The sequence below is a fragment of the Falco naumanni genome, chromosome 8 (assembly GCF_017639655.2).
Source record: "Falco naumanni isolate bFalNau1 chromosome 8, bFalNau1.pat, whole genome shotgun sequence".
NCBI lineage: Eukaryota > Metazoa > Chordata > Aves > Falconiformes > Falconidae > Falco > Falco naumanni.
The window spans coordinates 19,550,067-19,577,676 of record NC_054061.1 but is presented as its reverse complement, the minus strand read 5'-3'; the positions used below and the strand labels follow the sequence as shown (position 1 = coordinate 19,577,676).

Below are 27,610 nucleotides of genomic sequence, written 5' to 3'. Positions count from 1 at the left end.
TGTGCGCAGATTGCTCTCACCTCGGGAAGGCTGCAGGAGGCTCAGCAATCTTCATCTTTTATGCAAGCTGGTGGTGCTGCTTTTAAGGAGGGGCGGGGGGGGGGCTTTGCCACAGCCTGGAAAGTGCAAAGCCAACCTAAATCTGTATGAGTGCCGCTGGGCAGCTTTTGCACTGTCCACTGATGGGAGAGCAGGTGTGGGGGCGTGCAGGCGAGTGGACGTGAGCTGTTGATCCTGAGGGAGGCTTTTGTGGGGGAGGTGAGGAGGGCATGTCGGCAGGTAGGACTTTGCCTTTGACAGTTTGGACCCGCACAGCCTCAGCGAAGTCTCCTTCCAGTGCAGAAAGGATGCTCTGTGTGCCAGCTCTGCTATGTTGGTCCCAATGCCCCTCTACCAACATATTTTCCTATTAGGAAGGGTCCTGGGCTGCATTTTCTGTACTCCAGTGGGTTTTGCCCAGGCTTGCTGTGTGCTGTGTAATACCTCGGGGTCCCAGTGCTCATTATTGTTGTGGCACCAATAAGGCGATGCATAATGGATCACCCCTTGCTGCAGCTGTTTGTTTTAATTTTGTGACGTTGGTGAGGAGTTGTGAAGTTGGTGAGGAGTCCCTGATTCACAGGGAAGGATCCTTTCCACAGAGGAAGCCCTGCATGAGCTGGACATTGACAGCTTTCAATGATTATATGCCAGGCTGAACATTTTCCTTTAAATAATAGATTCACATGCTGATGAGAACTTGGCAGGACCTACGGGAATTCGGCTGTCCGTTGCTGATCCTTGGCATGGGCAGCAGCAGTGAATCTCTTACTGTCTTCCTGTAAAATAGATCCGGAGGTGCCCTTGCAAGGTTTTCTTCCTTGTTTCCAGCCTGCTCCTAGGCCAGCATGCTCTGCTTCTCGTGAAAGCCCTGCCTGCCAGCACTGCTGGTGCTTGGCGCACGCAGCTCACCTTTCTCCAGGGCTCACACCGGTGAGAGCTCTGCCATCTTCTGCCTTTTCGTTGGTGAGGTTTGTCTTCTTGCTGGAGTCTGTACCTCTGTTGGTGCATCACCATGGAGATGGGGCTGTAGGAGCTGCGGAGCACAGCCTTTTCCAGGTTGATGTGAGGAAGGATGTGGTAATGGGCTACACTTGTTTAGGCAAAATGATTTCTCAGAGTAAATAGTTTGTCAAAGAACATTTGGCATTGCCCCAGATGCTATTAAGGAAAAGACAAATCTTGGATCTCTTCAAACCTGAGCTGTAAAGCTCATGTAATATTCACTTGCTTTTTAAAATGCTGCTTTGCTTTGTTCAGCATCAGGCATTGCTGCTATGACCAACATTGACTCACTAACCTGCTTGTGTTTTTACTTACCCTGAGAAACCAAAGCTCCCTTTGTTTTCCTCCTCCCTGTAAATGTTAGTGCTGCATTTCTCATCCTGCCACAAGAGCACCTTTCTGCATCCCTTTTCTCACCCTGCTGGGAGTACAGATCTTCATTGCTTGGAGTTGGTTGTTGCAAGGATTTACTTCCCTATGACTGGTATGGCTCTGGCCAGGTTCCCAAAGGACGCAGAGAGTGCAGGCACCTCCCCGGCATGGCAGGCTGTGCTGGCGCACCCCAGACCCTGGATGAGCTTGTGCTGACATCCTTGGGGGCTTGGGGACACTGCCCTTTCTGCTCGCCTGGCACTGGCACACTCTGTCTAGTTTCTGGTACATGGAGAACCGTCTCGACAAGGTCTAGAAGAGCCCTCTGGCACCTCTCTGCCTCATTGCCTCCACGTCTGATTTCAGACTTCATCTGTAAACATCTCTTTGCCCTTGCTAAACACTGTGTCTCTTAATTTTTCCCTGCAAGAGTATTATTTAATTTGTAAATGTTTTAGGACATTATTTGAAAAATACAATATGAAGCTGTATTTCATTTACTGTAATGATCCACTAATGCGGGCATATTTCAAAGGCAGGCTGTGCAGTACTGTAGGGTTTAATTAAATTTTGTTTTTCAAGTAAGCATCAATAGACAGACAATAACAAATGGTGGACAATATGCATACAGAACAAAGTCACTCCGTTTTCTTTTCTGAGACTCTGGAAGTGAAAATGTATAGCCCTTAAAATGTACTTGGCTTGCTCATGACTGCTGCTTTAGTGCAGTTACTCACTTTAGGGGGAGTTTTTTCTTCTTACTCTGACTTAATTAATTTTCTTGATGTCTTCCTACCCACAAAATAAACTGTTACAGTGTGGAAAATTTCCAGCAGGAGCCTTGGGTGATCTAAGTTCTGCTGCAAGCTCTGGACTTGGTTTCGAATAGTGCACTGTTGCTTAATGCATTATGGCTCATCAGGGTTACAAAACCAAAGGGCTGGGTATGAGGTGCTCATTCTTTTGGTGGGCAACTCCTGTCTCTGGTGGCTGGACGTGGTGTGTGCCAGCTCTGGCACAGGGAAGTTGCCGGGATGTAAAAATGTTGTTGTTGTATTGTTGTACCGAAATCAGGAGTAAGCAAGTGGCCCTTGAGTGCATTTCATTCTTTTTCTTCCAGCGAGTGTGGGGTAATCAAGTACAAAGTGTCTGCAGAAAACCTTGGAAAGTCTGTTCAGTGTCAGCAGGAGGATGTTGGAAATCATCATGGCACTCACACGCGTGGCACTTGTGCAAGTTTTCTAGGGGTAAAGAAATTCATCGATGATGATGTAAATGGGCTCCTTTGTTTGGATTTGTGCAGAGCGTTGCTTGAGGAGCTGAGTGAGATTCCTGGCTGGAGCATCCTTGAGTTCTGGCTGGTTTCTGGTGGCTAGCGTGGGTTTTGTTCTCTCTTATTGTTCGGGAAATTTTCCATTGTTTAGAAACATAACCAGCATTTGCTGTTGCCCTGGACTCCTGCAGCACTACAGCCCTTTGATTTCTCTCTGAGATCTCTCCAAGTCAGAGAGCTGAAAAAAAGGTAAATTTTTCAGAGGAGGATCCCCTGTCTCGTGTTCAGAGATGTGAGTTCAAGCCGTGTCCTGGATTGATGCCTACAGCTTTGCCTGCTTAAGCTGCCTGCAAATGGATCCTGGGCCGGGGTGGCTGGGAGCAAGGGTTGGCTGTGCCTGGTGCTGGCCCTCACCGCTGGCTCACCTGGCCTGGGTCACTGTCCACAGAGCTGCTGGGTGGAAACTGGGGCGTGTAAAACCTGGGAGAGGCTGTGGGAACCTGGCTTTCGATCTCTGCAAGTGCCTGAAAAGCATTGCTGTAAATGACACTTGTGTCTGCTAACCTCCTCCTTCATGAGATCTCGGTTTAACACTTACTGCGTTACGGTAACAGCCTGTGTTTTGCTCCTTGCTGGAAAGCAGTGCTGCGAGTGCTTTACAGCTCTCCTGGTGCACGTACCGGCTGATGGCGGTTTCTGCGCTGGATGAGGTGCTTGTAGGCAACAACCATCCTGTCCAGGTAAGACTGGCAAGATGGTGTCCTGTGCTTGGTGCCAGTTCCTGTGGCTGGAGAGGAGTCCGGTACAGAGAAAATAGTGTCTAAACATAACCTGTCATGAGGCGTCAGATTCTCTTTTAAATAAATTCTGTAAAAAAACCCCACACAGCTGAGGTTTGTGCTGGTAGTACCAATATCAAGGGGAATGTCCTGTGCCTGCTGCCTTTTTCTTCCCTTGTTCCTTGCTTTAGGCTGCCAGCTTTTACCTCTTCTCACCTCTTTTTTTTTTTTTTTTTTTTTTTTGATGTGTAGTGTTACTCAGGGCTCTGTTGTTGGATTTTGGGGCAGGCAGTTGGTTTTTTGGTGACTTGAGGCAACGTCTCCTGCTTTTCTCATCCTTCCTTTGGATCTCCTGCCTTTCTCCTGTTTGCTCTTACTCTGGATAAGCTAACTTCCTCGGTGGGCTGGTCAAGCTTCCCGGCCAGGAACCTCAGGTCTCTTGCAGCCAAAGTTTTCTGGCACCATTATTCATCCTCTATGGAAGGAGCAGTTTTCCTGGCTGTGGTGGGACTCGGGTGGTTGGCCCCAGATGAAACACAGTGGCATCTGGAACATCTGGAGCTGGCAGCTGAGCCCTGGGCTGAGGAATATGCCCTCTGTGCAGACCAGTAGGTGCTTGTGCCTGGTCTTTGCAGGGGCAGGTGAGTGATTTGGGTCCCCACAGTACTGGCTGGCACGAGTAAATCTTGCAGATGTGCCCAGAGCAGTTTTAGGGGCATGTTCTGCTCAGCAGGATAACAGGGAGAGAGCAATGTGCCCCACAGCAGGGCCAGTGCTGGGGAGTCCAGGGCCAGTGCTTCAATGGTTCTTGCAGGACCATGCAGCAAACGGGGAACCCACAAGGGGCCTCAACACAGGGGCTGGAATGGCACAAGCCCAGGGAATGGGAAGCTGCGACAGTGCTCAGGAATGAACCAGAAAAGAGGCTGTAGGACTATTTAGAATAAAAGTAATCTGTAATTCACTTTTTAGTGAGAAAGCGCAAGGCTGGCAGGGAGGGGAGAAGCGCTTGCTCAGGCAGATGATAATCCATCGCGGCGTGTTACCACGCCAGGGCTCTTTGATAAACATTAGCCTTCTTGCTGCCTCTCCAGGATGAGCGAGATGCTGTGCCGCTGCATGAGGAACATGAAGTTTCTGGACTATGAGGAGCTTCAGCCCAGACTGATAATTTAAACACCAAATTCTTTTTAATAATGGATATTGTTGATGGCTGCCTTGCGTGGGAGTGCTGCACGGGAACAGATTGCATTGTACTGATGTGTTTTAAAAATGAAAAGTGTGCTGGTCTTCGTAAGCACTTGGGTCTGACATGGGCCGGCTAGGTTTCTTGGATTTCTCCTTTGGAGTTTGGCAGCCGTCTGCTTCAGGGAGTGCAGTGGCCTCATAAGAGTTTATTTGATCTGACACATGACAAATTGTTTCTGCTGGCAGGTACTTCAGGCGCAGTCTGTTAGCTGGCAGCCGTGGCTTTGTGTGCACCGGGGAAGTTGGGGAAGGCAAGCCTGCCCTCCTCTTCCTCCTCTTAGAAAGTGTCAGTGGAGGGAGCGTTATTTTAGCCCACCTCCCATTCCAGCCTCCTCTTTGCCCATTGTTAAATTGTGCCATTTGCATAGATTATTAATGTTGCTTATGTGCTCGTTGTGCTTCGGTTTGGGGAGCAGAAGAGGGGAAAAGCCTGCATTTCTGGAAATGGACCCAGTTGCCATTAAAGACACTTTAAGTTACTTTTTTTAGGGCACCCTATTAACTCTGTAATGAGGAGTAGAATATTACATTCCTCAGCAGAATAAAAAGTACACGTCCCCTGTGAGATACTGTAAATACATTTTATCTGTTCTATTACCTGCAGTTTTGAGAATATGTCCCCTAAGCATTTTAGTCTTGTTTTCCAGAGTTGTCTCAGGGTGAGGAATCACTCCTGTTAGCAACTTTGGGAATAATTACTTGTTCATTAATTTCTTCTCTTTCTTGCTGTCCATCTATTATTGCTTTCGAGAGAAAAAAACCTCTCTGTAAATCTCTACCAGAACAGAACTGACTGCTTGATTAGAGGGAGAGTTATGTATGCTGGAAATGTGTTTGTGAGAGAGCATCTTGTAGCTGTGTGTGTGGATGAACCCATGGGTGTGTGCTGGCTCCTTCAGCGCCATCCAAAAGCACTTAGCCACATAGAGCTTGCCAGATGCCCAGGCTGGCTCAGTGCTCCTTACCCTACGATTAAAGAAGAGAGCACTGTAGGCAGCACGTTTCTGGGCAGTCATGGCACACCTGGAGCACTGTGATGAGGCGGGAGGCTGAAGGTCAGATCTGCTCACCCACCCGAGTGGTGCTTTGCCTCCTGAAGTGCTTTGCCTGCAGTGCCTGGCTGTTGTTATGAAATATAAATTAGACAGGACAATAGGGGAAGTGGTTCATCAGCTGTCCTGCTTTTGTCCAGCAACTAAAAGCCAGTTCAGAGATTTTTGTGGAAGCACTGTTTGCTTTTGTCCTTTTTTGCTCTTTAAGTACAGACTGAAAGAGCTGGAGGCCACTGTAATTATTATTTCTTCCTGAATAGCAGAATAAATGTGCCATTTAATGCATAAATGACAGGGTCCTTGCCTCGGAAAAAATATGCGGCCTGATGCTGGTGCTGCAAACCCTTCTACATGTGAGCAACTGTCTCAGTCTGGTTCTGGGTGCGCTGAGATTTCTCACTCCCTGGACCAGGGTTGGTGCCAAAACTTGTCTCAACGTGTGATGTCTGCGGTCACTGGAAGTCGCTGTGGAGGCTGTCAGTGAAACAGCCGTGATTCACGTGGCAGCTTTATTTAGATGGCAGCTGATGTAGAAGCTCTGCAGAATAGTTTGTCCATCGTGTGATAAAATCTGCTTGCAGGAGGGGACAGCTGAGGTCTGTGGTCTTCATGGAAGTAGGCCCTCCATACAAATGTGACCTGGCAGTCCTGTGATGGATTTGCCATCTCCCCACCTGATGTGGCAAGATGAGGCTGTGGCACCACCAGGATGTAGAGGAAGCTGCTCAAGATGTTCTTTCTATCTCACAGCAGAGAGAAAGGTGCTGCAGATCCATCTTCTGTCACAGCTTGAAGAGTGTGAGTGGCTAACAGCCTACTGTTAGCCTTTACAGCAGGCACGGAGATTTGGAGAGTTCTCCTTGGCTTTGCAAAGCTGTGCAGCAAAGGCCAAGAAACAGAGAGCGACAATCACTGTATCCTTTGGCTGCTGCTTCCCAGGGGTTGGGTGCATTGTGTGGGGTTCACAGAGGCAGCAGATGTGGTCACAGCCAGGACTGCCAAAGGAAGGCCCCTTCGTGTACTGGTGCTGCTCAGCTGCTGAGATACGCCAGTCCACAAAATGGCTCTTTATGGGGTATTCTTTAACAAAAGGATGTTTCTTTTAAGTGACTGGGTCTCATGCTGTTGGTCCAAATGAGAAACTGAGTTGAGTCTTGTCTTTCTGGACTGGAAGGTGCTGAGGTTACAAACACAGTCGTCATCCCTTGGAAGAGAAAATCGTGGAGGAAACCCACTGGCTTCTGGTTGCATCTCTGTTCTCTTCCTTGCCCGGTGTAGCCTGGGCTGCTGGAGCCTGCCTTTGCTGTGGCTGAGGGGCAGCGGGATGTAGCCAAGGTACTGCTCCTGAGGGAACCCCGCGGCTCTGAGCACAGGCGTGGAGCTCAGGAGGGACCTGTGGACCGGGAGCAGTCCTACTGCTTGGAAGGTGTAATACTTGGAGTCTCTCCACGAGCCTCCATTGCGCACAGCTCTGTGGCCCAGGCTTGCAGTACAAATGTCCGTAGCGAAGCGGTTGCTGGAGCCTTCCCTGCGGAGAGGAGCCATGCAGACGCTGCGGCCCTCAAGCGCGACTCTGGTGGCACGTGCAGAGTCCTGTGGTGGCTGAGGCATTCACAGAAATGCTGTTTCATAACCTCTGCTAGGATTCGTGAGACATGCAGAGGCAGGTTCCCTGATTTGTCACCATGTCATAAGGATTTAAGGTTGAGGAGCTCTTTGAAGCACCGAAACAACTTGTTCTGCCATGACAAGGTGGTGATCAGCGGCAGCATGACTTTTCTTCCCCAAGGAAAACGCTCTTTTGCACAGATCACAAGCTGTGGCTCTGCCGCTCTTTGAAGAGACCAGACGAATTGCAGAGATGGGCGCTCTGTGCAGCATCAAAGTCTGCCCATCTGAAACTGAGATGCTAAGGAACTCCAGCGCAGCATCTTTCATGTCTAGGCAGCAAAAGAAAAGAAGTTTCTGAACTGGGAGTCACTCGGGGGATCAAAGCTCTACTTAGCGGAGGCTGATGAGGCAAGAGGCAGGACGACAGCAGGAAGGTCACAGCCCCTGCAGATGTTCTGGGCCATCTAAGAATGGCAGTTGGGCCTCCAGAGGGGTCTGTGAAACCTTCACCTTTGCTGGAGGACTTGGGCTTGCATCTACCCCTGAGGAAAGATGTGTATTGTCCAGTGCCTGTGCTTGGCTGGAGCAATTCTGTGGTGCCTGAGGGATTTTTTTAATTAAAAGGATGCTGAACTGTCACATTTCAAACTGCTTTTTCTGTACATTGCTACAAGTAACATCTAAAGTAGCTCTAAAAGGCAAAAAACCCCCCCAACATTCCCCAAAGTAAGGGTGGCAGATGATGAAGAATAGGAGAGAGAAGGAGTGATGTTCTCTTTCAGCTTCCCATGTCAGTGCATTTGCAGCCCTTGGAGCTCTTTGCTGTTTTAACTTTCCTTAGGACAAAACCTGCTGAACGAATGCTGCCTGCTCCTGGCTGGCTTCTGCTTTGGCTTTGGGCTGGGGAGGCTCTTATGCTCAGGGATCAAGACTCGCTTTTTAATTTTGGTGGGAAATGCCTGTGTAGAAGAATGGGAATCATCATGAGAGTTGCTTCTGGATGATTGTACTGGTAGTCTCTCAGTTCTTTCCTCGTGCTCATTACTGTCCCAGGGCTTATTTAATTGCTTAAGGAAGGCATCCCCTGAGACCACTTTAAAAGTACTAATGCAGTGAAAAAAATAAACAAACTTGGATAATGCCTTTCATCCAGGCACGTCAAGATATCGCTGCAGACCTTAGTGGAAGGAGCCCTGCAATTCCCTTGGTTATAACCGTGGTGTCTGTTAGAAGTGGAGCAGCTGAGCCCCAGCATGAGGAATGGCTTGTCTGGATTCACGCAGGGATTCAGGGCAAAGCCAGGAGTGGTCCCGAGCGAGCCGGCTTGGAGTAGGTTAGGTTCATCCCTAGAGAGCCCCTTATTCCCCTTCAGGAGAGGGTTTAGGATTGGCCTTTTGGGGCTTTATTCTGGGTTTTGCTGCTGGTGGCTGATCTGGCAGCTCCTGGGTGGGTTTGGCCCAGGAGGCAGATCTCAGTGGCCTTTTCAACTGGGAGCTTGTTACAAAACTGGAAGTGTGGGGGGAGCCCAGTTTGCTTGCAGGTGAGGTCCTGAGCTGGGCATCTGGCCAGGCACCCTGTGCAATTAATCTGGTGGGCTCCCACACCGTGTTGAGCCTGGCCGCGTAGCCGGAGCACGCAGTGGGCGAGCCACATTGCTGCCTGTGTACTGTGCTGCTCCCTGCTGTGACCTGTACCCGTGGGGTGTCACCTCAGGTAAGGGCTGTCGGCGTTGCTTGGTGCACTGCAGAGAGGTGAGAAGATGTGTTTTTCATAAACGTCGCATCTCACTGTTTCTGGCAGATCAATAGGGCTGCTGGAGGAGCCCTTGGCTTGGCCGGTGTCACGGCATCTCTGCGCCAGGTGCTCCATAAGGCCGCGGCAGGGGGTGATGGGTGATAAGGGAGAGATGGGAATCGTGATGGGGAAACCTCTGGGCTGAGCTGGAGTTGGGAGCGAGGGTCTGGGCCGGGGACAGGCTGAGTTACAGCCATAGGGGATGGGTACTTATGCTGGGGCAGGTGGCATGGTACAGGTGCTGCTGTGGGTGTTGTGTGCCCGATACATCAGTGCTGGATTTCTCTAAGACCGAGCCTGAATTTTGCATGTTTTTTTAACCTGTTAATTGAGTCCCTTTATACAGAAAGAGACTGGCACCTGACAGGGGAAGGAGGTTGGTATTTGATGGGAGACAAACAACAGGAGGAACAGCCAGAACTTGGAAAATACAAAAAGCTTTTTCCAGAGGGGCTGGGGGTACATCAGTTAAACCTCTGGCTCTGCGGGCCCAGCTCAGCGGGACGTTGGGGTGCCCTGTGGCTGGGCTGGCATGGTGGGCACCTGCGCTTCTGTCGAATTCTCCAAGCTTGTGGAAGCGGAGCGGGTAAAAGAGATTTGCTGAGCACTGGCAGATTCCTGGGCTAGCCTGAGCCAGGGTGTCAGCGTGCGGATAGGGGCTGGTGGAAACGATAGACACATGGGGGGAAATACCACTCAGTTGTATGTGCGTGGGAAGCTGCAGCCAGGAGAAGGGAGTAGGTACGGGCAGGAGGAAAGATGTTTTCAGCTGGGGTGTGAGGTGGTGAGGAAGGAGAAAGCTGTTTCACGTGGTTGAGGTCAGGCAGCGTGGCAGCTTTCAGAAAGTTTGACCTGAAGGTCCCTGCACATGTCTTATCTCCAGGCAAATCCTAAATTGGTGCAACTCAGCCCCTGTGCTCTGGTACGGACTTGAATGTGCTTGCTAGCCCCGAAGCTTTGTGGAGCGAGGGTGTTGTGTACAGGCAGTCGTGGAGCCCTGTGAGATCAGCTGCCAGAAATTCAGGTAGATGCATTTTTTTATAAATAATAAATGATGAATTCAGTCCTCTGATCTCTGAGGCATGCTGTGCTTTGGTACACAGCATCCTGAGTGGAGCAGAACATCCCCCCATCCTGGACCCAGGGCTCTCCGGCAGGGAGGTCTGAAGACTGCCGGGACGTGCCGTGCAGCCCCTGGGATCGGGGTTCTTGCTGAGCCACGGTGGAGAGCGGCCCCTTCTGCCATCCTGGCTAACAAGTGGGTGGAGAGGGTGACGGCAGCCTTGCTCCGACTTCAAACCACTGAAGTGTAAAGCTCTGCTCTTGCCCTCTGGAGAGCACCGTTTTCTGTGAGTGCTGGTTTCTGAAGAAACCCATTAAGTAAATCTAATTGATAGACTAAACGATGTTTAATGTTAAACTGTGCAAGGCTGTTTGTATAAACAACGGGGTCGGAGTTCCTGTGGTCGGGTAGAAGGGGCGATGTTGGCTTTACCCACAAACAACCCGCAACAGCCCACTCCTCGCCCCTGCGCAGAGCCACGACAGTGCCAGCGAAGCTGCCAGGTGCTGAGAGCTGCCCACGCCGTGCCCGAGAACTGCTGCGCTGTCCCCTGTCGCCCGATACATCTGTGCTCAGCTCTCGCTGGCATCGGCACCCAGCAGCGCTTGTAGGAAAGACCAACGTTAGGTGGTATCATAGGTCAGCTGTGTTAGAGGGGCTGCTGTTAGCTGGTGGCTAAGAAAGTAGCCTGTAGGGGTTATTAATATTTATTGTTATTATTTGTTAGTGGCGGTTATAAAAATTGCATGATTGCACAGTAGATGCCAGGCGCTGCCAGCAGGTGTTTCTGCCATGGTTACCCTTTTCCTCCCTCCCCATCCCTACTGCCCTGTGTCAAAATTTCTCCCTGTGCACTGGTCCAATTTCAGAGCGGTGCTTCTGCTGCAGGTCAGAGCAGGACCTGCTTCTTGGGGGCAGGCTGTACCTAGCCAGCAGAGCTCGAGCCGTGATTTATTCCTGTAAACCTAAAAGCGTGGCTTCATGGGTGTGTGGGTTCTCCGTAGGCAGCCAAATACGGGAAGGTGTTCCCACAACTTTTTCCCTTGTGTAGGAGTGTTTTTAACACACCAGAGCAGAGTCCTGGTAGGAGTAAATGATGAGGAGCAAGCAAGGAGAATAAATACTTTAAGCAATTTCATAAGCGGCATCAATGGGACGGTCTGTATTGCAGCTGTGCTCTCTCTACTGAAATGTTGGTAGCTTGAGGGTGTTTGCAAACAAGTGGTGCTTGCTGTCCTGTCTTTCACCCATGAGTGTGGGGCTTTGTGCCGGGGTGGGACCCTTTGGCAGGGGTTGGGGGCTCTTAGTGTGGTGGGCTCCTGCATGGAGCTGGGGATACTCGCTGGAGGCATGAGCGTGCCTTCCCAATAACAAAACAACAGGAGGAGCAGGGCTGCTGGGAGCATGCCGAGCATGGCAGAAGTGGATGCAACATCAGACCTCAAAGAAAGCTGTGTGGAGCCTGCACCAGCCCGGTGTGGAGGGTCTGTACCCAGAGAAGTGTGTTCCTGCCCGGTTTGTCCTGGGGGGCTCGAGAACAAACAAACCGGGGCTCCACTGGGAGCATTGCCTCAGTCCCTGAAGGAAGCTCCTTGTTATGTTTAGTTTTGCCATTCAAGACTCTTCTCCTGCTTTGCATATGGTGATAGATAGGTTCATTATTATTATTTTATTCTGGTTTTATTATTAGTTTTCATTCAAATCCATTTCTTTGATCAGTCAAGTGTATTCAGGTCTCTCCCACGATCTTTGTAGTTTTAATATTGGCTTTAATGAAGGGGAAAATTCACTCCTGCATCCTTTTGGAAATGTTGCTGATCAGGACCTGCCTGGCAGGAGGGAGCTCAAGACGGGTGCATGGAGCAGGATGTTCCTGTGCCTCCCGGCTGCCTGTCCATCAGCCATGCAGAACCACAGCAGTTCATCTGGGCGCTGCAGCTAGGACAAGTGCAATTAATTGCTAGGCCTTGTCTTGGGGAAGAAGCAGCATGAAAAGAAGATGAAGGTGGCTTTTAAGGGGGGAAAATTTGTGTCAGAGACTCAAAAGTCCTGTTCTTACTGAAGGCAGTAGGGAATGCTCACATCGTGCAAGGTTTGGTAGCTCAGTCTGGTTCGTGCAGCATCCTGCCCATTGACTCGCATCTTCCTGCGGGATCATCCACATTAAAGCGTACTGCAGGTAACCATCTCCAGGTAAACATGTTTGGCAGGACAGGACCTGTGCCATTCTCTTATGAGAGCCATTGAGTTTTTAATATGGGCAAGTTGTCTTCTTGTGGCTCCAGTTTCTCGAGGAAATCCAAGGAATCCTGTGCTTCATGACAGAAGCCATGGTGCAATGTCCACGTACTGTCAGGGCAGGGGGAGCTGTGGCAGGTCTTCAGGATAGAGACCTGCTAAGTCACCTGGGCTTGTGCCCACCAAAACACGAGTATTTCTAGGCTGGCTTCTCTTAGCTTGGTTTGTACTTAACAGGAGCCTTTGTGTCTCTGTGCTTCTGGGAAGAAGATGATTGTGTTTGCAGATTGGTCCTGCTCATCTCTTTGAAAGCAGAGGGTTGTGCAGACCTGACTGCAATGAACGGGGAAGGGCAGAGTGTCCTGTGGCCTCCTAGTAATCCTCCGTTTGCCCACCAGCTGTTTCCTCTCTTACATACAGGCAGAATTTCAGATTAAAACCTCCTCTTTCTCCTGTTGGTGTAGCAGCAGGCAGCGGAGGAGGGACTCCCAGCCACAGGACATTCCCAGGGCATCTGACTGACACTGCTCTGCTCTTCAGTAGCAAGCCAGCAAACCCAGGTGCTCATTATAGACCCAGGGACCCTATTGCTCAGAGGAAGAAAATTTCAGGTCAGGTCAGCTAAATTTCCTTCTCTTCCTCTGTTGCATTGCACATCACTTAGGATGTCATGCTAGTCTCAGCCATAGATGCCAGTGTCATTAAAACGACATTGTGTTTGAACAGGGATCTTGGCTTGACACTGATTGCAGTATGCGTCCTGAGTGCACCTCTTCAATCAGACATCCCAATTTACACATCTATCTTTCAAACAGTTTCCTTAACTGTTATTGCCCATCAAACTGGCTTCAGCGTAAGAGGTTGTGAGTGCTTGGAGGTCTTGGTGCCACTTGGTGCCACAGCTGAAGGGGTGCTTGTGCTGTGTTCCTCGATGTCTTTGATTGTTCTCCAGTGCTGCCCTGTGCTCAGCAAACGGAGCTTTGTGAGTTACTTGTGTTTATAGACACACAACCTGCTGGTGGTGCTTTTGTTACCACCGGCCATCTCGATGAAGGGTGGCTGGGCAGATACTCACCCTGAGCTAGTAAATTTGAAGACAACTTTGCAAGGCTGCACTGCTCTGTCGATCCCTAGGTGAGAACAAGGATTATCTTATTGTTACTGGTTCCAGTTGGCTGTAAAACCAGAGACTGGCAAGGGGGCTGGGGAGCTCTCTGGGATGTCCATGTGCTCTCCTGGAGCAGCAGATCAGAATTCAGATGAGGCTTCAGATGGATTTATTGGAGTGGCACAGTGTGCGCAGCATGGGCTTTGAGTTAGGACATGAAAGCGTGGTGCGTTCCCAGCAGCAGAAGGCATTAATGAAATATGTTCCTCGCGCTGCCTTGCTTTGAACTGTCACCTGTGACTACGGCAACCGTGTTCACAGGGCTGTGTGGCACTTACTGATGCATAGCTACTAAAATCAGTAAAAATATCCCTGCTAATAGAGAACATAATGGCAGCACTGCTGTTTCTGTGGCCGCTGGTGCAGATGGAGTTTTCTGGAGCCTCGGAGCACAACCTCCAGTGCTGCAAAGCTGAGAACATTGCCTGCTCTGACAGGAGGACTGCTGCCAGCAACAGAGGCTTCTGTGAGTCAGACCCTTTGCTCTTTTCCTAGTACCTGATTTTCTTTGACAAAAGAGGGTGATTGGGGGAAAAAAAAACCACTTCACCCTGCACAAGGGGGGTTTGTGGTTCTGGTGCTGACCAGCTGCTGCTGTACGTGGGTGCTGCTGGATCCCAAAATGATGTCCTTGACTCAGAGCACACGCTCCCTATGCAGGTAGGGTCACAGTTGCTACCCTTTCTGCTTTGCAAGCTGCAGAGTTTTTTTCTAAAAATGCATTGTATCCACAGAACATTTGGTTTGGAAATCCTCTCATGCCCTCTGCATACGTCTGTCTTGTAACGAGATGTCAGCCTGTGCAGGCTTCTCTCCAGGAGCTTCAAACCCCCGTGTTTCACATGTTAGCTCCTCCTGCCTACCTGGGACCTAAGCAAACTGCTAATTGTTGTGCAGATGTCATCTTCCAGGCAGGCATGAGGTTGTAGGCTTTGAAGAGGCTGTACTGTCATTTGCTACCAGCCTTCTCAGTACACGTGAGCTCTATTTTTATGGGAGTGCGCGTTTTCTTTCAGCCACTGCTTTGTTGAATTTCTTTTTCTTCTTCTTTTCCTTTTATTTCCAGGCTTGCAGGTAAAGTTTTAGGGATACATCTATTTTTCATTATCCCAGTGCTGCTGCTTGTTTTATAACTAAAATAAAGAACCAAAACCCTGTATCCTGTGTAAAAAGCAGCAGTTTGTTCTGACTTGAGCTGAGGGGAACTGTGTGTCATGGTCAGTTTGAGACTGAAGTCCTGACTGTGGCATCAGGCAGAAGGGTATGTAGGTAGTCAGGGAGCAGATGGAGTTTGAGCCTGTGAATTCTGCTCTGGGCTTTCCAGCTCAGGAACCTGGGTGTTGGTTGTAGCCTGGTTGTGCTTGGTGGTGTCCCAAGAGAGATGGAGGCTTTGGCCACAGGTTGTCTTTGCCTGTCTTCTGAAAATGGAGACCTTTGCTACGCCAGTTGTAGTTTAAGAAGGGCTTGTGGGTCCTTGAGGTGGTTCTTTGACCCTTTAGAAAAGAAGAGACATTGAAGGAGCATATCAAGTACCAGGCCAGAAATGCAAGGTGAAATTTCCATGCATGGTGGGAATTGAGCAGGAGAACTCATTGCTGAGGGGTGCTGTGGGTGTCAGAAGTCCAGATCTGCTCCAAAAGCAATTAACAGGAAGAACAGAAATCCAGCTGATCTGGATTTGAGCTCAAAGGCAGAGGCTGCTGCTGTTCAGGGAGAGCCTGGGTCAGGAGTTTTTGGAAGATGCAGAAGTGCATTAGGTGTATTCTCTTTGTGCTCCCTGCTCTGCCGCTTTTTCCTACATGTCGGCCACTGACCAGCATGATGTGGTGTTTTGCCTTTTATTTTCTTTTCTTGGCTAAAGCAAAAACCAAGCAGGAAGAGGAAGAAGTAACGTAACAGAGTGGGGAGACAAGATAGCAGTAAAGGGGTGGAAGGGGAGGACTCCACTCCCTCCGTGTTCCTGAAGTCTTTTGCGGGCAGAGGTCCTTTGGTGGGAGGACTTGGTACTGGGTGCGCCTGTGAGCATATTTTCTGCTTTGTGGAATGGAAGATGGTTGCTTCAAGGAAGGAAAAAATCTGTGATCTGATGGGCCATCCTGACGGACAACAAAGACAGAAAGGAAGATATTTAGGACTGCATGTATGGGAGGAAATTCTTTTAAACCTGGATAGGAGTAGGAGCAGACTTGATGGAGGGATGAGTAATGAAGGAGTGTTTGAACGGAACTAATCAGTCCCATCTTCTTCCAAAAGACCTCATTTAGTTTAATTTAGCAGCGTGTAAATTTAGAGCCAATCAAAGGAAATACTTCTCCAGCCTGTGTGCTGGCAGGCTGCTCTGTTCCCTACCCCAGCGTGAGAAGCAGCGCGCTGAGCGCTGTGGGTGGATTTAAAGCCTCGTGTGGCGAGGCGGTGGGGACGCTCATATGTGTGAGCGTGGTTACACACGTAGCAGTGGGGCTACGAGCTCTGTTTCAGGGTGATTGGCAGCCACAAGAGCAGGACCCTTCTTTTCCCCCCCTCTCTTGTTCAGTCGGCAGTCTGTGGTTGGTCGGGGGGGCTGTGTGCCACGGGGCTGCTTCGTGGTCCACTGCAGGCACGGGCAGAGCCCATTCCTGGGCTCGCAGTTTGGGTGAGCTGGCGTTCTGAGCAGCGGGGAGAGCCTTGTGCTGTAGAAACCACCAAGCAAACCTTGTTGACCTCTGCAAAATGTTGTTTTCCTCAAGAAAAACCTACATATGGATTTAGATAAACCCCTGATCCTTTGGCGGATGGTAGTTTTGTTTAATTTGAACTAACGCAGCTACTTCTGTACTTAAAATGAGGCACAGGCATAAAAAGCCTTCCCAGGATTGCACTGATTTTTATTTTTCCCGTCCATGGCAGTAACGCAGTGATTTTAAACAAGACTTGCAGGTCTCTTCTTATTTTCCAGGAGACATGTAAGCCTGTGTGAGGTCAATATAAGCTATGTTACTTGTCATAAACTCCATTAGCAGTAAAATTGGCCCCTTGCTGTTGGCTGCCCCCAATTAGACCCATGCACTAACACCTCAAGGTGTTCAGTTTCCTGCGGTGTCGCACCCCTGAACCCATGCTGCGTTGCAAAATGTCGTGTAAAGGGTGCTGAAACCTGTGAAAACGTGGACTAAAATATTGCTGGTTTTGTTTTCCTTTGCATTTCAGGCTGGTGGCAATGTCTCACTGGGCTCATCTCCTCTCTGCTGCTGCCAAAGTCAACCTGCTGGTCTTGGTGGTTTCTGCGGTGTTTTCCTGGTCAAGCCTAAGCGACAGAGTTCCTGTAAGTGTTCCTCTCAGCCAGAGCAGCCATGGTCACAAAGGGCTGTCCAGCCACCGGTGTCTCTCCTGGGGTGACAGCCTTACCTGGTCCCTCTGTGGGAGGGATCAATTAAGCAGGGTGTTGAAGCGGTTGGTGAAATGCCTCTCCTCGACAGTGGGTCTTCAATAACGATGTTTCAGAGGGCTTCTTCCTTCACATGGCTTGCCTCACCCCAGGAAATCCAGAATATGCTCAGTCCAGAGGGTGTGCAACAGTGCAACTCAGGCAGCTCTCGTTTGCTGGGTGCCACTTTTTGTATTCAAAGTGGCTGCACGCTGGCCCTGTGGCAGGAGGCAGAAGGAATTCTGTGGATGCTGTCTGCCCCTCTGCGCTTGCCGAGTGTGCAGAACTCCCCTGGTTTGGATGTGGCTGCTGAGCCCCAGGTGCCAGGTCCTGCTAGATTAGTAGACCTGGAAAGCTTCCTTGAGGAATCTCAATCAGTAGAGAGTGGTGGTTTTTTAGTTTAATTCATGCTGTGGCTTAAAACAGAGGGTCCCTCATCGATACTGGGATGATAGAGGATCGCTGGACCCCATGTTGCTGGACACCAGCTCCTGCCTTTGCATTGCAGCTTGGCCTGTTGGCTGTGACGCCGCTGTCTGGGAGCTGTGCTGTTAATACAAGGGACAGGTTACAGTATAAGCACTGTAGGCCAGTGCCTTGGGCCCACCTGGAATCATTTAATGATCAGATAATTTGTCTTTATTTTAGGGAGGGAGACTGGAGAAAGAGCACAAGCACTGGGACAGCCACTCAGTGATACGTGCTGGAACTGGCAGGCAGCCTGACACTGAGCTTCAGACAGGATTAATTCGATGGGTGGTTAACTGTCCCGTCACCTTCTCCTGCACTCCCCCTACGATGGCTCCACGGTGGTCACATCCCTCCTTTATTGCAAACAGACCGCCCCTTCCTTGCTGAGGCTTTTCAGCTTATTGCAGTTGATTTCAGACTGATAAAGCAAGGAGGCTTTTTGTCTTTAAGGAAATGTCCGTTGGTCTTCAGAAAACATGTTTCTTTCTACTATTTTAATTATGAAATCAAACTGAAAAGGATTTTACCTAATTTCTGCGTAAATGAAGAATTGTTTGTGTGTTGTTGCCCATTTTTGTCAGAGATACTAATGAAAATGGGGTATTGCAAAGCAACCGTGGGCCGAGCAGGGGCAGTGACATTTAAACGAACCAAGTCACATCTTTTTATTCTTACCAAATGTTTAGACCACGGCACTTCTCTTAAGCAGAGCCGGTAAACATCAGATATCTCCATTATGTGTTTCAACAGATACGACATTCTGAGGCCTGTTGGTAAATTTACAATAGCCTGTATCGTTAAGTCCCTCTTGGATAATAATATAGCAGTGTAAATAAGCTAAGTAATAACTGCTCGGACTCATTTATTTTTAGTCCTGTTGAGTTCTGGCTCAGAAAATGTTAACATTGATTTTCGTCTGCAGAACTTGGCTTTTTATGTTTATGATCATTACTGAGCTTTAACCATTTGTCATAATTTTAACAATTTCAAGTCTCTGATGCACTAAGCGAAAGGAGGAGCTAAGCTCTGTTTTCCCATGCATTTCCGAAATGTCAATCCCTTTTGACAGATAAAATAAAAACATTTTATAGGTTTATCAACCATCTTCATATGTTACCACTGTTGTTGCTACTTGTACATGTTTTGCTCAGGCTGACATTTCTTTTGCTCAGAAATGCTCTCCTAGCCTGAATAATGGTTATTTATATGCAAAGCACCCAGATTCTTCCAGAAAATATGCATGCATTTTTTCCAAGAAGTGGAAGAAGTGAAGGCAGAACATGGCCTAAAATTTCCAGTTAACCTCTTCACTGACTTTTTTTTTTCCTTGTCAAGGTGTGGTGAGGGTTAATATCAAAACGCTTCATGAAGTGAGCTGTAACTCTTATTCTAATTGCCAACAATTAGGAGTAATCTTTCCCTATAGGCTGGTTATTTGAAATTGTTCACTGGTGGTGTTCTGGGTGATGTTAGAAGCTGATAATATTCCCTGCAACAGAAACTGAGCTGTCTGGATGATTAGCCTAGACCAGCTTATCTGCTCCTGCGAAAACCAGAATAGCAAAGACCTTCTTCCTGAGCCATTAATAGCTTGGTGTGTGATAGTACGAGGTCGTTACTTACTATGCACTCCCAATAATTTTATCTGTTGCAGTTTTACATGACTCCCACCAGCTCCTTAGGGAGACTTTCCAGTGAACAGCGAGGTTTCCCTTGCAGGAAGGATTTTTTTTTCCTGCTTTTAATCCTCATTTTTTCCTTTGCGTAATGTCATACCACTCGTGCTAGCTGATCTACCACACCTCTGCCATTCGTGTGCTGCACTTGCAGAGTAGGTGGTGATTAAATTGCTGCCTCATTGTTTTAAAAGACTTGGAGGACACTGGGAATGGGTGGAGAAAAGGATGCTCGCGTTTTTATTGTGTGGGCAATTCGGTGTGTTTTCCCTGTGTCCTATTTTGGAAATAGCTGAACTATTTTAGCTGAAATCTTCTCCAAGCCTGAAATAAATGCATTTAAGAGAAAAAAAAAACCCACAAACAAACAAACCACAACAACGCTTGAGGCGTTCCACTCGTGTGGAAGACTTCAGCTGAACAAGTTAAAACTTTGACATATTTTTAAACAAGGGAAAACAGGGTCTTAGAACGTTACACAACCCTAGTAATAGTCAGGGCTCCTGGTTCTGGCTGTAATATAGGTGAGGCTCTGCGAAAGCTTGTTTAAAACCTGCAGCCTGCACTGGAATAGGAAATAAGCTGCGTTGCTTTGTTCAGCACAAATGTCATGCTAGTTATGCATGTTTAACCTTTAATATACTTTAAATCTAAATTTAACCATGTGGAAAGAATCTCGGATGTCAAAAAAAAAAAATCTGCTGGCGAGGGAAAAAATTTTGTATTCTCAGCCGGCACTAAATTACCCAGATGCAATTGCTAATGAGCTGAATCTCTTCTATCCAAAAGGAGTTTGCCCTTACAAAAATAGAAGAGAGCGACATAAAAGATGACAGTGGGAAAGAGCCGATAACAGAAGACGATGCTGATCCTGAAGACCTGGAAGTGTTTTACCCCACACATCAGTGGCAAACCATCCGTCCAGGTAACATGCTGATGACTAATTATAGCATCCCTCTGAAACCCCACCTGACAGCACTGACAGCAGCCTGGCAGAAACTCAAAATACCTGTTTGTTCCCATGACAATGTATTCTTTTGCTGGTGTTCAGACAAAGAGGTACGGACTCAGTGACCCAGTACAGGGACAGGACACCATCACCAAACCGGCCAGCAACAGGAGCGGTTGCTGAAGTGCTTGCAGTTCACTGGAGCAGGTCCGAGTGGGCTGCCAGTCACATTGCAGGTGGTGATGTGTCTCTGTCACTAGCTCAGAAGCCTTTTTTCTCTTTGTGCACTTGTCAAGGGACAGATTTTATAACGTTTGTTGGCATGCAGTATCCCAGGTCTGCTGTGCTCCGCTGTGGGCTGGTGAAATGCTGCACAGTGGCAATCTGATTAAGAACCATCAATGTAACACTATGCAGCTCTCTCACAATGGGTTTTCTGTTCCTTGGCTGTTTGAAATCCAGCTTTTATCCCTATCCATACATCCCACAAAAAAAATAATCTCTTCCCTTTTTTTGGGTTGGTATCTTTTGTTAGACGTCTGTGGGACACGTATGGTGAGAAAACACCAACTGAGCAGGCTGACTTCACTGCAAAAACCTGTGCACTAGGCTCTGGGGAGGATAAGCCCATTTAAACACACATGTGCAGATGCACGTATGCATACGTATTTCAGCAATTAGGATGATCAGTAAGCTTGCCTCCGGGGTCTTGAACAAGGTATTTGATCCATTTGTACTTTGGTGTCCTCCTGTATATGCAGGCGTAATACCTTCCCACCTAAGAAAGGTGAACTAAGTAGTAATTACTTTTTATAAAGAGCCCTGAATTTAAGAGCTTTATCCTGTGTGCAGTATTATCATTGAATGAATAAATATGGGATCCATTTGTCTTGGAATTTCTGCGAGATATAGCAGAACAACTTTTCCAAATGTAAATCTTCGTGTAACGTAAATGTCTAGCAAAAGCCCCTAAATTTCACAAAGCTGCAGTATATACTTGTATTCCATTTTTGTACCATTATGTATGGAAGGCGTGTAGTGTCCCTGCTCAGTATTCAGACTGGCAGATCCCCACCACCCTTGCTGAAGCAGAATGTGTATATACTTGCAGTCATTATAAACATCGTTGCCGGTTTTGTTCAGTAGCACCTTCTGCATCACTTAAGTGTCTTGTTCCGCTTTATTTTTGTAGCAATTGCACCATGGGCATGTGCAGCAAAGGGTCTGTGGAAGTGGGGAGCTTGTCAGCATTCATAGAGGAGAAGAATTTCAGGTGCTCTGGAAAAAGGCTTAAATGGTGGCCTGCCTCATTGCCTAGCCGCTGCGCATCCTTGTTTCAGGTGTGCGTGCCGATTTGAGCAGAGACATGTCAGAAAGAGGAGTCTTCCTTGGCCTCCCCCTGCCAGCCTGGCTTTTTGTCTGCTGTGCATTTCTCTGAAGCAAAATCTCGTGCATGGACTGTGACTCGCACTTCTAGCATGTGTGTTACCCGAAGCAAGGCTGGGCCACTTGCTGCCACCCTGAGCCCATCCCTGCAGCCTCTGACCCAGAGGGTTTGACAGGGCCCTGCAGGGGAGGGACGAGGGAAGTGGCTGCACGAAGGATGTGCCTTTTGGTCCTTTAGCAGAGGCGTGTGCATTGGCAGTGTGTCTGGTCTGGTGGTTCTGCATCTTCCGATGTTTTCTGGTGTGATTTTGCTCGCTCGTAGCCAAGCAGGGTCCCGACTCGCCTGGCTGGTGTGTCTCAGCACGGGCCAGTGAGAAGCGCAGCGCAGTGCGCAGTCGTTTGCTTCCTGCTGGCTGCCTCTCCAGGATGCCTGCACGCCACCTTCCAGGGATGGTCTCTCCTGGGAAAGGAAATGTTTTAAAATCTGGATCTTCGGTTTTGAATAGTGGAAGGGAGCTCAGTGTTTCCCCCCCCTTTGCATTCCTGTCTCATCTTGTTCCTGCTCTGAGCTCAACACAGGATTTCAATGCTTCTGTCCAGTCCTGCAGTTGCTCATCTTTTATACATGTATTTCCAGTTTTGCTCTGCTGTTTTCATAGTTCCCTGTTGCTAATTGCATCAAACTGTGTTTCCACTGAGACTGCAGCAGTGTCATCAACCTGTAACCTGTCAAATCCCTCCACCAAATTCAATTGTTATTGTGTATGTAATGCTGCTTTGTGTGGTTGTTCCCTCGCTGCCTACAATGTGAGCTGGATTTTGATCAAGTGCTTTCTTGCACTTTGAGCACGCTTCAAGCTGCTGGAGGTAGCTGGATGCAAACACAGAGAGGCAGTTACCTTAAGAGCTCTGCCGCCTGTAATCTGGAAGCAAGGAGATCAGTTGTCTTTTCTGCCAGCCAGCTGGGAAGCTGACAGGCCGTGGAAAGGTTGGTGAAACTTCACAAAGTCCTTTAACACTTTGTTAGGCATTGCTGGTTTGGACAGAAACGGCGCACACGCCTTGGAAGGTCTTCTAACACCTCTATTATTTTACTTTTTTTTGGTATCATCTGCAGAAACAATGAAGGCATCTGCAGGGATTCTTATTCTGTTCTTGGTTGGCATCCGTAGAAACTTGGGTTTTAATGGCTGGGACTGCAGTGTCCTCTGAGTGTTCACAGCCGTGGTCGGATCACTTTTCATGGTCAGGTCACTGTTCCACCACAGACACGGAATTTTTTGAAGTTATGCTTCCTCCGATGTCTTTCTCCTTTCTGAATGCCCTTTTACCAGGTGATAGTACCCCTGTGAGTTGGAAGCTCTCTGGAGAAACATAGCAGAAGTGATTTGCTTTTGTTGCTGCTTACATTAAGCTCTGCCAAGTGCGTGGAGGTGAGTCTGTCAGCACACAGAAACACCCTACCACTTTTCAAGGTGATCTTGCCTGATAGTTACAGCAACTGAAGGCTGATCCTTAGTCTTTGGGATGACAGAGATGAATGGAAGGATTGGATAGTGTTGATGATTCGCAGTTTTCTTGGGGATTCTGTATATAAAACCACTTCTTCCACATTTCCAGGTGACCTCAAATCACCAAATGACCACTCAACATCCTAAAGCACATGAATACTTAATTTCTTGGGAATTACCTACTTTTGTTATCTGGGGCACCTTGTTTTCCTCTGTTTTGTTTAGCATTCTTGATGATGATTGAAAGTTGGATTGCATTGACCATCTAGTCATAACACTGACCAGCAGATTTTCCACCTGACGTTACGGTCAGAAGTGGCTCCTCTGGGAAGTTATTGCTGTGAGGATTAAGAAAAAGGATGTGAGGGGCAAGGGTTTAGCTGGGAAAGGAAGAGGGAGTTAATCCTCTCCTCAGCTGCAACCAGCACAGTGGGGAGCCTGGGCTGTGCAGTGCCTCTGCAGAGAGGTTCTGTCCACCTCTGGGGCAGCAGCACTTTCCTGCAGAAACTCGCTGGCAGGTTTCTCAGCTGGCAGTTTGACGTTGGGAAGTAATGTGTCCAGTTTCCAAATCCAGATGGACCAAGCGAGAACCTCATCTGCCTGAAACATCAAAATATTTACAGTCTACTCTGCACGCTTTCCGTGTGAGAGGAGCCAACGGTGGGGCACAGAAAGGCTTCCTTTGGTCCAGAGCAGCTCCCTGCAGACCAGAGAAACAGAGCAGAATCCGGCACTGGTGATGGAAATGTTGCAGCATTGGATCTCTCTCAGGTTCGGGGAGCATGTCTCAGTGCTCTGCCAGGCAGAGCATGCGTTACAGGAGCTTGGCTGGCCTGTACCTTCATCTGTGGTTAAACTTGGGGCTTGCAGAGCTCAGTGCTGATACCTGCAGTTACTCTATAGTGTTTGTACTGTTCAGAGTCATTTTCCTAAGTGCCTAATTATATTGCAGTTAAAGAATAAGAAGCCATGAACTGCTGCTGTTGATCAAACTGCCAGAGCGAAGTTGATGTGAGCATGCTGTTGTTGCTGCTTCTGCGAAGATGAAACCATCTTAGGTTCAGCGGGGAGCTGATGATACATTAGTTAGCATTTAAATATCCATGGCTGCAGCTTCCAAGGATCCTCAGGCAGCTTTCTCCATCAGTAGCTATCTTTGCTGTTCATCCTTGTTTTAGGTCTCATTTGCTGCACAAACGAGGTTTTACATGTATGGAAGCATAGCCCTCAAAGAAAGCGTTCACGCTGGGGAGACGGTGAAGCTTCGGAGGCTGCTTTGAAGGACTTGCCGTGGTTTTGGAAAGAGCAGGACTGAGGATGAGGAATAACTTGGTGCGGTTTCATTGCCAGTCTTTGTCTTCCGCGGGGTTTCGGTGGGTGGATGAGCCAGCACTGCTGTAAGCCAAGAAGTGGTTTATAAAGCTGGGAGGAGGAGGTAATGGCAGGAGGGATCCCTTTGGCTCCACAGTCCTGTGCCAGCCTGTCCCGCAGCCCATGGGGGGGATGGGCTGGCGAGGATTTCCTTACACCTTGTCAGTGCGCGTCTTGCCTGCTGTTCGCCGGGATGTCCTGAGCTGCACTGGCTCCTGCTAATTGCTTTGCTGAATTAATGAATCTGTCCAAACCATTGGCTTCTCAGTGACCTAGACCTAACTCATACAGCTGTGTGCAGGTTTCTGAAATATTTATGTCAGCACGGTCAAGAGAGGGCTGTGAAATACGGCATTAAACCACCAGGGTATGCTCATTTTTGCAAAACTTGACGTGTGTAATCCTGGAAATAGAAGCCTCATCAGATTAGCACAGATTTGCATGAAGAGGAAAGGCAAATGGGATTTTAAAAACCTCATTTATGCCACATGAAATGCTTCTTTTCCAGGTTTTTTGATAAAATAACTTGTTACTGATGCGCAGAGGGGAAAAATCTCAAATGTGTAGTTGTTACAATCTTCTCTGGCTAGCAACAGAGAGAGGTGCAGGGTGGTTACAGCAGGTAGGAGAGCCCAGGCAGTCTTGAGAGCAATTGCAAATATTCACTGCTTGGAGGTAGAGTTATGGCTGCTGGTAGCTCTCGCTCTGCTTGTTACCCATCTGACCTCTTGCATACAAGGCTTTTAATAGCTTAAATGTATCTCATGCTTGTCCTCCTTTTTATTACCACACACTTTCATGCTCTCTCGGCTTTGCCGTCCTCGTGGGCTTTCCTCAACTTCTCACCTTCATATCACAGGATGCATGGTCTCCCTAACACTGGCTGGTACCTAATTCATCCTTACACTGGAAGTCTTCTCTGGCAAAAGTGGCAGGGCTGAAGCTCCCAGTGCCACTTCTGGCTCTGGTGTGGGGCACTGGAGGGCAGACGCGTCCGTTTTCTGTGCCTTAATCCTGATCCATGTAAGAGGGATAACAGTGTTTCTCTGCCTGTTGGTAAGAGGGCAGGACTGGGACGGCTCGAGAGACACTTGGACATCGTGCCAACAGGAGGGATCTCAAAGCCCTGTCGGAGTAGGGAGTGTTTGAAGGATGCCAGCTTTTGGATGTGGAGATACTGTCTGTACGAGTGTCTTTCCCTCCGGCTCAGCTGCGCAGATGAGGGCAGCGCTGTTACCTATCTCCAGCCGTGCTCTGCATTATCTGCTTGGATTTTCTTTACCGACAGGTTCCCTGAGCTGGGGAGTCAGAGGGCACCCGCCGGGGATGCACACCTGGTCCTTGTCAAGCCATCTCTTCAGTGTGCCGACAAGGGCAAGGCAGCGCTGCGTGGGAGCAGGCTGGCGTCCCAGCTGCTGCTGTGGGCTGCCTGTTCCCAGCGCTGGAGCTGCGGGGAGCTGCCGCCAGCACCCCGACGGGATGCCAGTGTAGGTGCTGCTGGGAGCGTTGTAGCCTCGGACCTGTGTAGTTGAAACACTTGTGAAACATCATGAACGTTAGTGAGCTGGGTCCTTAGGCACAAAGCTGACCTTTTCCAGGAGAGGACAGAGCTGCGGAGCCATTGTCATTCACGCTAAGGAATGCAAACCCGTAGCAAATAACAGAAACTTATAGGCCAGTAACTGAGCATGCACGTTAAAATAATAATAATAATAAAAATAAAAAAGACTCCCACTTTATAAATAACACTTTGCTTCTCTAATATGACAAGTGTAGTAATGCAGTTTTGATTATCTGTTTTGTAGCGTGTTGTAAATGCAGTGTGTATCTGTAACTATATATTTTAATTTTAATAACATGAGACCTCAGAACTATGTAGCTCCTGGTACTAAACCGTGTCTGGGAACTGGGCAGGGACAGACTGCTGTGTGTCAGTACACTTAACTTGCAGGTTTTAATTAAGCGAAATGGCACGGGTTGGTGGCTGTGCCCAGCCCCAGCACAGCACAGCTCAGGGTGGCGGGATGGGTGGCAAGGTGCTGCTCGGTGGGGCACGTTCAGCATGGCCAGGTACCGGTCCAGCCCATAGGGTTATCCTCTGTGTTTTCTATCTGCTTCTCTGTGACCTGGGAGGTTTTGCAGCCGTTGTTTTCCCAGCATGTCCATGAGGGTATCAGGTTCAGCATTTGTGAAATGAACTGGGAGGCAGTTCCACTCCCCCCGCCCCAATCCAGATAAAATTTCTCTTGTTTTCTGTCATTTCAAGAGCTGCCAGTATCCTGGCATCACTGGTGTTGGTGAGAAAAATCTTTAAATCTATCACTCAGCTTGCTCAGGTTTAGGAGCAGAGTGGGGCTGAGGTGGGTTTTCAGTGTGCTGGCATGAATGCTGTCCCTTACTGGCTGTGGTGTTACAGGTTTCATTAAACAAGGTGGTTATAAAAGTCTTCTGCAGTGATGCATATACTGCCAAAAACTAATTACGCTTCTGAGGAGCCGAGGTAAAAGTTTGCAGCTCCTCTAACACATAGCCATGGGCTTGGATGTTGGGCATAACTGAAACAGGGGTGTAATGATGCATTTTCACGAGACAAACCGTGCCTCCTGCTCGCTGCGTTTATGACTCCATGCTCCGCAGTGTCTTACGGGTTAATTTGGAGCAGTTATAAACCAGGGAATGGAGGTGTTTTAAGATTCAGGTGGCTTTTTTTGTGCAGCAGGAGGAAGTTAGGCTCCATTTTTCAAAATATTTTCAAACTTAGCTTTAATGGTTCTCTGATTGGTGTTATTGTAATGTAGGTGTAGCATTAGCAAAGGGAATAAGTATATCAGCTGTGCAGTAGTAGACATAAGTAGTGGGAATCATTCACATGGTTAAATTTACATTGTTTGGAGGGGAAAAAATGCTTTGAAAGAAGAGAGACTGTTTCCCAGAGAAGATATCTCTCATTCCTCTCTCTTATCTTCTTTCTGCTAAGCCAGGGATGCTGTGAGCACGCAAGCTGCTGAGAGATGCTGAAATGTGTGCTGGGTGATGAGGAATATCTTGCTATGGTTTTTACGTGTAAGCATGCTATATTTTCTGCTATAATGTTAATAACCTTCCTGTGACTGTTTAGAAGGATGAACCTCATTAAAGAGGTATTTAATAACGGGCCTATTTTTATCTCTGTCTTTATCTAATGTTCTGTGCATTTATTTC

At 48.4% G+C, this 27,610-nt stretch overlaps 1 protein-coding gene and 1 long non-coding RNA gene across 10 annotated transcripts in view; one reads left to right on the top strand and one right to left on the bottom strand.

The window, feature by feature from the left end:
* Positions 1-14,002, bottom strand: part of LOC121092627 — a 33,140-nt gene extending 19,138 nt beyond the window's left edge. The window contains exon 1 of the long non-coding RNA XR_005829352.1: positions 287-14,002. This is a non-coding gene — a long non-coding RNA (uncharacterized LOC121092627). The remainder of the gene's footprint in view (positions 1-286) is intronic.
* Positions 1-27,610, top strand: part of SIL1 (SIL1 nucleotide exchange factor) — a 97,088-nt gene that overhangs the window by 5,817 nt on the left and 63,661 nt on the right. For 8 of the 9 annotated variants that reach the window (XM_040603895.1, XM_040603893.1, XM_040603896.1 and 5 more), the window contains 2 exons: positions 16,829-16,943; positions 19,982-20,117. In XM_040603895.1, the coding sequence (XP_040459829.1) occupies positions 16,839-16,943; positions 19,982-20,117 (241 nt within the window). In that variant the 5' untranslated portion in view covers positions 16,829-16,838. Of the gene's footprint in view, positions 1-14,008; positions 14,109-16,828; positions 16,944-19,981; positions 20,118-27,610 lie in introns of all 9 variants that reach the window. The other variant, XM_040603898.1, reaches the window with a different exon arrangement.